The following is an 11,954-nucleotide window of genomic DNA, read 5'->3' on the forward strand; positions in this document are numbered from 1 at the left end:
AACATTATCTAAACAGAATTTACAGTAACATGGAAACTCTTAAGTTCAAAACTTAAGCTATATGAGTTATTGACCAAGCATGAGGTGAAGATGGCTGGATATTGACCAAGTTTTTTTTTACACATGATTATGGACCAAGGCGAGGTCCATAAAAAAAATTAATGCAAAAAAATAATGAGGCCAATATCAGCCATCTTGACCAAACAAGCTTGGTCAATAAAGGATAATTTTATTATATGGCTCTCGGGGAAATGTTTCTTACAGGACACAATGGGAATCTTGTCCGGTGCATCCATCCATCCTTCCCACTCAGGTAGCCAATTACAGTGGAGGATCTCGTTCATCTTGCCCACTGAGGGAGCTAGCTATATTAATATAATGAAATAATTTACTGCATTTAACACCGCTGTCAATTGACTACAAGAATAAAAACATGAATGCTGTGTTTTATGCTCAGAAATGCCTGAAATTAGGCAATGTAGCCTTCAAAATATTTGAAACCAATGAACCCTGGAAAAAAGGAAGAAAATCAAGTAATGCTTAACACAACCCAGACATAATCAGTTGACTTCAATGTGAAACACGGCCATTAGTTGAGTTACACTTTTAGTTAGCATGCTTTTGAAAGGCAGTAAATGATTGAACTTACAAGATGTGAAACTCTTTGTGTTAACACTTTTTGGAAACCTCAGTGTGACTATTTCAGAGAGCTTAACCTTGCATGGAATTGACTTAATGTAGGGATTAGGGTTTCAGTTCTCACATGTAAATAAAAGGCCCACTTTAAAACCTTGATCATAAATTTGTTGCAGTCAGCTGCAAAAAGTCAAAGAAATACTACTGTACAATACTGGTATTCATTGCTTTAAAAAATAGGTGGCTGCCACTGTGCAGCACCCATCAGCACAAAATAACAGATGACCACAACTAGAGCCAATTTACCAAAACTACTAACATCAAAACTGGTGATCCACAATGTGCCAACATCATTATCATTGTGCCATTTCAATAACATGCAAACTCTGCTCAAGCAATGGTTCCCTGTCTCCTTGCCGTCAGTCATCTTGGCCAACCTCTCAAGGTCTCATCTGCACAGTGATTGGCGGTCTGGATCCATTTTGTTTGTTTGGTACCCAAAAACACTATTTGCTAGTCAAGTGAAGTTTTGAACCTTGGAGTTTGGATGTTGTTGAAACATGCAGTAAAGAAGCACAAAACATGATTGCCATCTCCATGATAAAAATCCAAGACTGCTTTAATTTGTTAAATTAATTTTGTTTCAATCCATCGCTTAGGTAGCCTGCGAACGCAGATGTATTTCCGGCTGTCACTTGGTTCCGCCAAAATATAACGCCTGCGAACCCGAGCCAGAAAACGATTTCTGTAGCGTAGGAATTCTAAGCCAATCGCAGTTTAGCTTAAATAACCCCAGAACTACGGCGCTCGGTATTCGCTGCGAGGAGCACTGGAGTTTCATTCTATCATGGAATCTGATTGGCCAAGGAGAAACAAAAGTCATTACGTCACAGAAATCGTTTCCTGGCTCGGGTTCGCAGGCGTTATTTTTCAGCAGAACCAAGTGACAGCCAGAAATACGTCTGCATTCGCAGGCTATCGCTTAGGCAGATTACATTAAAGTGCAAGAGGGGAAGTTTGCTCCAATTGTTTTTCTTTCTTTTGTTTTGCTCAGAAATGCCTGAATTTCAATGTAATGAGCCTGTATAGCAATTGTAAAATGGGGGAGAAGAGAGCAGGGATGAGAGATGTGGGGACTGGACTTCCCCTTATTCCTCACCCCCCCCCCCCTCCCCAACTCCTTCCCCATTTACACCTGTGATGCAAGCTATATCAATACAAATTTTATGAACCCTGAAAAGTTAATCAGGTTGTTCTTAGAGAAGATACATTTACACATGGCTTTGTAATTTAACATTTTGTAAACATAAACTTCATTTTATTTCCAACAATTTTTTTAACTAGTAACATGTATTTACAAGAAGTCAAAACAGCTCCAAACAAGATGAAAGCACAGTATGAAAAGAATATTTATTTATAATTTAAGAATCTTAGTAAAGTTTATTGTCTAGATTTGAACTAGACTTTAGAAACAGACTTGTTAGTAAAAATGGGGATTCATTTTCAAATAATTATTACTAATAACATTTGTTTAAAACAAACAAAAATACATGTAGCTGTGACATACAGCTACAAGATACATGCAGCTACAAGACAGTGTATGTAGCATCTGAATTGCTTCCATAACTAATTTACACGCCTAATTAAAAGTAATTAATATTTTGCTGCCATTTCCTTTTCAAACTTCTCCAATTTCTTCTGGTAAACTGAATAGAAAAAAAAGAAAACAGTCAATTACATTCATGTTCAAGCTCAGTTTAATGTTGTTCAGTGACAAAATCAAAGTTCTAAACAAACCTTCTTTATTCCAAAATTTTGCAGCTTCTGCATTAAGTGCACTGTCATTGTTCGGTTCTAAGGGGAAAAAATGTCATATATTTACTGCCACAACATTATGTCATGCTGTATTTACATCAAGGCTTTAAAATATAATCAGGTTCATGCAAGAATTTTCCTAAATGGTTCGGTCTTTAGACCAGATTAGGTCCATTTACCTTGGACGAGATACCTACATGAGCATCTGTGCACAATAATTGTGCACAGATGCTCATAGAGGTATCTATTAATGGTCAATGGACCTTCCAAATGGTCCATTACTTTAGTCCCTTGTGAACATGGCAACAATAGACTGCTTTAGATAGGTTAGGCTTGGTAACAAGGTTAAGAGATGAGCAAGAGCGTGGATAAATATGCTCATAGATTTCCTTTGTTTGTATTCCCTAGGCCTTGCTGCCAAGCTGAATTTTAATATTGAAAACATGTCCAGGTGGTCCCAAAATGGACTAGCCTAGTATATATAGTACTTAGGTAAATGGCCTTGATGATCACAAGAAGCTGGTCCCGTTTGAACTGGAAATCTACCACAACTAACTAGACTGTCTTTTTTTTTTTTTTGCTGGCATGGTTTGTTTGAAAGATGGATAACGCTATCCACTGGATAAATCACTCCATCCAGCGGACAGCGTGGTTTGTTTTGTTTACACTTAGTTTCTTGAAAGCCCCGGAAACTTTTTAGGCCCTTAAATCTAAAAACAGCGAGGTCTCTATGCCTGAATCTTCTTGTATAAAGTAAAACCTCTGTTCATATTTAATTAGGATCGTGCAAATAAAACAGCTCTGTAATCATAAGGTTTGAGATTTTGCTATGGTTTTCAGGGTGCCAAAACTTTTCAGCACCTTGAGAAACAAGCCCCTGGTCTGTAAATGGGACTGATTGGGACCTACATGTAATAAGTAATGTCCTGTGAAATCGAAAAGGCCTATCCAGTTTGATTCTTGGACCAGATCTATTTGGAAACGGCCCTGTGCGAATGCAGTCTTACTCTCTCACACCATCATCCTTTACAAGTAATACATACCCCCTAGTAAGAGCTGTATTGACAGTAATATGGTTCTAACATCATATGAGGAAGACCAGTTTTCCTACATGTAGAATGAAGAAGAGAAGAACGATTATATTATGCACAATTTTGTACTTTGTATTCTTTCTCCATTGGATTACTGTAGTTTCAAGTGAATTTATTACCTTCAAGATGTCTAGGCAAATGTTTCCTTGTTGATCAACATTTGGGTGATAGCATGGTGTCTTGAATTTCACCACTGGAGGTTTTTGAGGATACGTGCTTGGAAAGTCCAGCATTAGTTTGTATTCTCTTCCCTCGTATGCCTGGAATAAAAAGCATGAATAAGCCGAGAATAAGGCACACAACAAGACAAGGCTTTCCCGAAGGAGCTTCTGGGTTTTATTGACGAAAAGTTTGACTTAAACCTCAGCTAATTGTGGCCAGCTTCGGCTGATTTGTGCAACCCAAACGAACTTCAGCAAGCACTTTTGTCTGTTTCCCAGCCAATACGACATAGGCTGTAACACAGGAATTTCAGCTGCGTAAATAAGAGAAGGAAAGAACCCTTCAAAGCTGGTACGAATAGGTTCTGTACGGATTGTCCGAATACCAGAACTAGAAGAAACAAAACATACTAATGCCTGCTTGCATGTACGGCAGCAGAAATTTGATCAAACATAAGCTTAATTCATTAGGCTTACCGTTCCTTTCCCTCCGCGTATCGTTCCAATCCACTGTAACATGTTATCTCCACATGGACACGCTGAAAAGTCTGGATTCTTTTAAACAGAAAACACGAACTTGATTAGGCCACAAAGAACATGCTTGTTGCGAAAAAAGAATGAAAGTCGTAAACTAAAAACCAGCCCTACCTTGAACGAATCCAAGAGAAGTTGACGCACGTCCACTTTTAATCTGCGAGGAAATCAAATCGAGTTTCAGGATTTGGTTTGGTTTGGTCGAAGTGGTAAATGAATTCAATGATCACGACAAAAGTGGTTTGAATGTCTCACCTAGCCACAGCCATTACTTCCTACTTGATATACTGTAATTTCGATTGTCACTTTCCGATTTGAAACGGCAATATGGAAGACGGTACAGGAAAAAAGGTTTTTTAAACCGGCTTTCAATTCAAATGGACCAATCAGATCATTTCTTCTTTTAGAATTAGCCAATCACAGTTTTGGTTACCAGACCCCATGCGTTTCATCCCATAGGTCTGTTCGGTCAAACGAGTCGCCATATTGGATTTTTTGCTGCTACAGAAACAAGACTTGTAGTAGAATCGATAAAATCACGACAAAATGCCATATGCAAACCAGCCCAGTGTAAAAATTACCGAACTTACGGAAGAAAATGTGAAGTTTACGATCGAGAATACAGACTTGAGGTAAAGTACTCTCCACATGTCAGATCAGTATCACAGTTTGTAGACTGCAATGCATTTTATATCTACTATTTCATTTACCTCATTCTCATCTTTTTTCCTTTCTGCTGTAGCATGGCCAATGGCCTCCGAAGAATATTTATCGCTGAAACCCCAACTATAGGTACAGTTAAATGTTTTTTTCTTGGTTCATTTTATAACTTTTTTTGGACGTTGTTGCAAAAACAGGAAATGAGGGAATAATGCTTCTGTCTGTTTTTCACTAGCAAAAGAATATAGCCATAAGGCAACATACACTGATGGAGTAAGATTATTAGGATTGTTTCCTAACAAAAGGCACTACCTTGTTAAAGGCATAGGCGGCGGGGCAGGGGGCGCTGTAGTTCCCCCAAATAAAAAGCCCAGCACATTTCGGTGTCTAAAATATTGCTAATGCAGCTTTAAATTAGTTTGACAAAATATTCCATTTCGTGATCTTTTTGCAAATCTTTTCATCATGCTCGAGCTTGGTGAAATAATATTCTGTAAGACTTTTTGAACAGCTCTGGCCTGTGTTCCTTAGAAGTATCATGAAGAAGGATCATCTAAACAACTTCCTCTGCCTGCATTTTCATAAACTGGTCTATTACGGACACGTTGAACACTGTAGACATTGCAAAGAAGTTTGTTTGTGCAAACAAACAATGCAAAAGACATTTTGGAAAATACAATTTTAGAGGTATGCGCTTGGCCTAACAATGAACCCCCTCATGATTCAAAATGCTCCACTGCCTATGTAACAGCACCTTGCTGATGCCTCTGCTTGTGGGCCAGTGAAAATACCGGTAATGAGTTCAGGGGTGCGAACTTGGTGGGTGCAAATTCAATTGGGAGCAAAACAGGTAACATTCATGAAAACCAGGTTTAAAGCAGTTTTCTTGTGAGAACATTGGTTATTGATTTATAGTCTAAAAGATTTTATACATTTATGGCTCTTCAGCATTACAGGGTTGTTGTCAAGTTATATTCTAGATTGGGCGGTCTTGTTCTAAAAGAAGCTTGGTCGCTCATAAATTTGGGTTTGTGTAAGACTGTGAGGGAACCATATTATGGTATCGCAGAATTAAAATAGCCTTGCTAGTGTTAGAGCATTTTCCTATACATTTGCAAATCATGAAATGGAAATCATTCTGTGTTCTTTACATCATGATCTTGAGCTGTCTGTGGTTGTTACAAATATCTTTTACATGGAATTGTATCCAGGTCTACAATGTAATAACTAAGGTTTTCGATAAACAATTAAAAATAAAAAGATATTATTTAAAGAATGACGTTTCGACGGCTCCATGCCATCATTCTCAAATTCAAATAAGATACGTACATTCACTACATAGCAAACTCACATAACGTATCTTATTTGATTTTGAGAATGATGGCATGGAGCCATCGAAACGTCATTCTTTAATATCGCTGCTATCTACAATGTAGCAATGGAAAGAAAGTGTTAAATTTTAACAACACATAACTTAATTCTTTTTTTCTTGTTCCTTTTCTAGCAATAGACTGGGTACAGATTGAAAATAACACATCAGTACTACATGATGAGTTTATTGCCCACAGGCTTGGTAAATATGTGCATTTTGGCTCGGTTACTTTATTCTGTTATTCTTTTCGCTTCAGTTTGTGTCCTAAGGTATGACATGTACCAGTGTTGACAAAAGTAACCAGCTGCCAGTGGAAATCACCATCTACTCCATGAATTTTTCTATTATATTTGCTCAATGATTTTGGCTGGCCACTCTGTTGGGTCATTTGTCTGATTCTTTAGAAGAAGAAGGTAAAAATCAGTACTGGAGACAGCAATCAAATCTGGAGTTAACTAATGAGAGCTAGCCCATTTAGTGCTTATAAGGTTTCACTTCAGGCATTGAAAAGAGGAGAATTTCGATCTTAATGCTTTCATGATGTCAAGTGCTACCACAAAATGTTCATATTTTCACTTATCTTAAAAACAACTAAATGAGATTAGATGATAGTTTCACTCAGGTCCCTTACTAAGTCATGGTTTCCTATGTATCTTAGGTCTCATCCCTCTGACCGGTGACGACAATGTGGATCGACTGAACTATTCCAGAGTAAGTGTGATAATTAGCTCCAAGTATCTCATAGACGAATTGCTTTTGACTGAAAATAAGTACAGATGCAGACTTTTGTCTTCATATTCAAAAGGGTCTTTAATTAGATTGTCATGTTTTCCCAGAATGGCTATAATGGAAGTCATAGGCAGGTTTTCCTCGGTACTGGTAAATTGCAAGGTGGCAGTCACTTGAAACTGGAGTGAACCAACTAAACGAACGTTCTTGAGAATCAAGTCTCAAGTAGAAATCTTCAAGTTTCAAGTCAAGTGTCTTGCATTTTGAGATACATGTAAAACAACAACAAAAAATTATCCCTGTTGATCAGCTATTCGGAGGACCAATCAGTTCAATTTGCGCCTTGTCAAAAGATGAATTTAACAAAAAAAGTTTACATTCATTCAATTAGGAGCTTTCCAACAATCCAGCTCCTCACCTACTAGGAATAAATGGGCACTGACAGGAGATGATGTACATTTACAATGTAACCTGTAGCAGAAAAGTATTTCATCTTTGGGTGAAGCAATTCTCCAAGAAACCCAAATCAAGAACTGGAGCCAAGGTATTATCTAGCTCCTCCGACCATACATAGTCTTACTTTAAGAACCGACTGTTTTCTTGAAGGACTGTACTTGTGACGAGTTCTGTCCCGACTGTTCTGTGGAGCTGACTCTTGATGTGAAATGCACAGACGATCAAACCAGACATGTAACGACAAGGGACCTCATATCAGCAGAGCCAAGAGTTATTCCAGTAAGTAGTCATGGGTCCTTTTTTTCACCAACCATGATCAATGTGAAGACAAATTGCTAAGGAAGTAGTTTTAGTCAAAATTTTGCCCTCAGTTTTGAACACCATGCATTCAGAGTTGTTCATCACTTCTGTTTTGTCTGTATGCATCGTACATGTAGGTGACATCACGACACCATGACGATGAAAACAGTGAATATGGCGAACAGGATGGTAGGTTTATATTCATTTGTTTAGTAACTGTAAAATAACTTTGAGATGTTTTCAAGATATAGTACAACGTGGATCTGGTTGAATAACGTGGTTTGATTTGATAGCAAAGTGCAATAACTTAAAGTTGTAATCAACAGCAACAACAAACAACAACTTTTAATAGCCCATTTCAAGTGTCTCACTTTTAGTCCTTTTTGTGTTTCAGACATTTTGATTGTAAAACTTCGTAAAGGGCAGGTGAGATCTTAGATTCTTCAGGTTTTTTCAATCAAGAATTGTTTTTCAATTTCTTTAGCTCAATACATGTGTATGTTTTATCTCCTTTGGCAACAGGAACTCAAGCTTCGAGCCTATGCTAAAAAGGTTACTAAATGCTATTTTTTTATTCATTTTGCATTATCTTTGGCAAGTTTCTACAGTAGCAAATGTGCATTGTTCCTTCAACTGTTTTTAAATTTATTTTGTGTCATTTTTGTTGTTGTTGTTGTTGTTGTTGTTGTTGTTGTTGTTGTTGTTGTTGTTGATTTTTTTTTTTTTTTTTTTTTTTTTTTGCTTTTTTTTTGTTAGGGCTTTGCTAAAGAACATGCAAAGTGGAATCCAACAGCAGGTGTGGCATTTGAATATGACCCTGACAATGCCCTGAGACACACGACATACCCAAGACCTGAGGAATGGTAAAGATGCATTCAAGCTCTGTTAAGAGTATTTTAAAAGTTCCTCTGGATTTAGATTTAATCTCAGTGTTTATTTTTGCAGGCCTAAAAGTGAATACACAGAGTTGGATGAAGATAGTTGTAAGTAAACCAATTCAACCACATTACCTACATGTAGCATGTAATAAATTTTATCCTCTTAATTGTCATCATTTTCTGGGGTTTGTATGCTTCAGGTCATTGAGAATTTTTTTCTTTTGTTCAGATCAAGCGCCATTTGATGCAAATGCTAAAGCAGACAAGTTCTACTTTAATGTTGAGGTTAGATGCTTGTTAAGTTAAATGACAAAAATCTAGCTTGCTAAGAGCCCTTAATAACATTGAATAAGATGGATATACTTTGTTCAACCTTACTGCATCACCCTGTATCAAAAGTTTGTAGCCATATGAAAACTGTAACAATTTTATCTGTTGTTTTGGTTGTCTTTTTTTTTCTATATTTCTTCAATGTTTGTTTTCTTTGTTATAATTTCTCTTGTTTTTGCTTGTCTGGTTGTTTGTTAGCATTCAAAAGACCCTTTCCACATAATGATTCAAATTAGAACTTATCAAATTTCTTTCCCCTCCAAATAAATGTCAAATACCGAACATCTCAAAGTAAGTAGCCAGTTCCAGGCATTGGGTCAGTGAGGATGAGTGAAAAAAGCCGGCGGGCGAACGAAAAAAGAGCAGGGGGCACTGGAGAGTACCGGTAATTTAGGCCGAGGGAATTTGAAAAGATAATGACTTTGATCTTCTTTCTTTTTGTTTATCTTGTAGTCCTGTGGCTCATTAAAACCCGAGACAATTGTGATATCTGGGTTGTCTGTGCTCAAGAAGAAGCTGAGTGATCTTCAAACTCAACACAGCCATGAAGTAGCGGCTGATGTCTTGACAATATGAGAACTAAAAACCATTGAAGCATTTCTGTAGTTATTTATGAGTAAAAGCTCTTTTTATGCAACACATCAGTGGTGGTCAATTAGTTGCTGAAGGCTGAATCAACTATTTCCCTGATAGAAATCTTGAGCTTAGTCCGTGGGTTCTCTAGCTAGAACCAATCTATGGGCAAAAAATGAGCAAATCGATTTTCCGACTTGTGCCGGTGTTTGGTCTACATTTATAGATAGTGGCTCCCAAAATGACGATTTACAACGTAAATATCGCAAAAATAAGAAAGGTATAATATGGAGTGAGGAAGCTTTGCCCTCCAGAAACTTTTTCCGTTATTTATTACTGTAAAAGGGAGCTGCTGGCATGTAGCAATTGGAGATAGAAAGGAGGGTAAACTATAAGGAAGAACAGAAAATTCTAGGCTCTTAAACCGAAAGGCAGAGATTTTATGATAGTTTGAAAACTTGCAAAATTACATGGATTTGTATGGAAAACCACAGGAGCATGACTGGAGTGCAAAGCGTCGTCTTCCCACACAAATCCCTCTTATTTCAAATGTCCGTAAAAAAAAAAATTCCTCTTGAAGGATATAAACCTGAAAATTTGCATGTAAGCTTATTTGTAGATAAAAATACGAAAGAGAAGTCCACCTCTATTTCTATATTTCAGAAGAAAGTCAAAGGGCTGGTGTGCTTGGCTGAAAGATATACTAAGTGATAGCAGTATTTCAGATGGCGACAGGGCTTTTGTAACTTGCCCACAAGGTTACAAATTGACCCTTTCAAGTGACAGTCGCGCGATATAATCACGCAAATGCTTTCTCAACCGTTTCAACCTGGTTTGATGCCGGTTGATAGAGTTCACACTGCGGATCAATTACACCAACCAAAATTGGTTTTCCCCAATACAACACGAAAAACCCCAACCAAACCAATCAACTAGAAAGGGTTGATCCCATTGAGAACACGACCTTAAAGAGCCCTAGTCAGCCACATCTTTGTTTTTGTTTACATGCGATAGTTTGGCTATTGTATTTTATTCAGAGCATGTCGAAACGAAGGAAATCACTATGAAACTACTAATGATAATGAAACATACTTTCAGGAACACAACTTACAGTAAAGCAATTAGTTTCACTCCCCAATGCAATATCAATAATTTCGAATTCATCCAAAATGGCTGAGGCTAACTAGGGTCGTTCAAAGAGATATGATTTATAAAGTAAGTGGTTCAAAGTTTCCGAGAGAAGGATCGATGAAGAGAGGGATAATTAAAAAAAAAATGGGTTCAAAATGGGGGAACACTCAAAGGTGGGAGATGATTTACAATAATTCGTCGAAAATGGGAAATTATTGTCCTGAATTATTGGAGGAAATACAGTATTGTAATTTGAACTTTGTTTTTCAATCATGATCTGTTTTGAAGCTTTTTTGTACATCCCCTGGAATTAATACCATCAAGAAATGCTCAATCGTACTTTGTACAAACTATTTTATAAAGATTCCATAAAAAATAACACTGGGGCAAGAGAAATTAATTTATAAGTACAATAAATGATGAAGTGAAAAAAAAAGCACTCTTTTCTTTTTGTTTGTTTTTCTCCGCCATTGTCCGCGTGGCTGATCCCCACAATACAGGGGTGTTACTTAGATGTCCCCAGCTGCAATGGCTCCTCCAGTTCCGCTAGGCTAATGTTTTCTGTACATTAGCCAGGGAGCGGAGGGAGGGTGCGTTTTTACAATATCAACAGACTTGTTTCAACATGTACTTGCTTTGACATTTTCTGCTTTTTTTTCACCATTGCACACTATTTGTGAAAGTCAGCAAAACTGTCAGGAAAACTTGTAAAAGATTAACTGATTCATTGCATGATACAGAGTTATTTCCTGTTGTAAAACAATGCCATTAAAATGTACATGTAGGCAATCCTGGCAATTGGTAGTTGGAGAACACTTGTCATTTTTTGTGCTAGCTGATGGGATGAGACTTTTTTGTTACTGGAAAGCGGGTATCTTGTAATCACCTCACCCTCACTTGCTTTCCGCTCGCCTCGCTCTCTCGGATTTCTTTCGCGTGCGTTGAAAAATAACTTGAAGAGGCTGTAAACAATCTACTTTTGACCTGCGAGACACCTTCACATGTCACACAACGCAAAACCTAGCAAAAGCTTGAAATGCTCCGGGGGGGGGGACAGGGAGGTACTCCGTGCTATGCGCTATATAGGTATGTGCGGCCCCAAATGGTATGGTTTTTCAGCCGTTTTGGTCATAAATAGGGTATGGTTTTTGCCCTAACATGGCGACAACATATTGGGCGCTAAACACCTTCTATTTGTAATTGACTACAAAGTTCTCACAATGCACGGCGAAGGGAAACAAAGGTCATTAGGATCCTAACACGTCGCAATAAGCTGAGCAACGATTGA

General features: G+C 37.7%; 2 protein-coding genes across 2 annotated transcripts; one reads left to right on the forward strand and one right to left on the reverse strand.

Annotated features, from left to right (window-relative positions):
- Positions 1 to 1,930: 1,930 nt before the first annotated feature.
- LOC145466818 (ubiquitin-conjugating enzyme E2 C-like) lies at positions 1,931 to 4,588 on the reverse strand. Its single transcript, XM_081450529.1, has 7 exons — positions 4,493 to 4,588; positions 4,352 to 4,394; positions 4,181 to 4,258; positions 3,662 to 3,802; positions 3,495 to 3,558; positions 2,434 to 2,490; positions 1,931 to 2,342 (listed from the first exon to the last, which is right to left on the reverse strand). The coding sequence occupies exons 1-7, from the start codon at positions 4,504 to 4,506 to the stop codon at positions 2,290 to 2,292; spliced, it is 450 nt and encodes a 149-aa protein (XP_081306655.1). The 5' UTR covers positions 4,507 to 4,588; the 3' UTR covers positions 1,931 to 2,289.
- Positions 4,589 to 4,672: 84 nt separating this feature from the next.
- Positions 4,673 to 11,948, forward strand: LOC145466810 (DNA-directed RNA polymerase II subunit RPB3-like). Its single transcript, XM_081450519.1, has 12 exons — positions 4,673 to 4,869; positions 4,980 to 5,029; positions 6,402 to 6,470; positions 6,928 to 6,980; positions 7,605 to 7,733; positions 7,892 to 7,943; positions 8,149 to 8,180; positions 8,277 to 8,306; positions 8,511 to 8,617; positions 8,700 to 8,737; positions 8,862 to 8,917; positions 9,416 to 11,948. Exons 1-12 carry the CDS (start codon positions 4,784 to 4,786, stop codon positions 9,536 to 9,538), a joined length of 825 nt encoding a protein of 274 aa, XP_081306645.1. The 5' UTR covers positions 4,673 to 4,783; the 3' UTR covers positions 9,539 to 11,948.
- The last annotated feature ends 6 nt before the right edge of the window (positions 11,949 to 11,954 follow it).

Source organism: Orbicella franksi, chromosome 13, assembly GCF_964199315.1.
Source record: "Orbicella franksi chromosome 13, jaOrbFran1.1, whole genome shotgun sequence".
Lineage (NCBI taxonomy): Eukaryota > Metazoa > Cnidaria > Anthozoa > Scleractinia > Merulinidae > Orbicella > Orbicella franksi.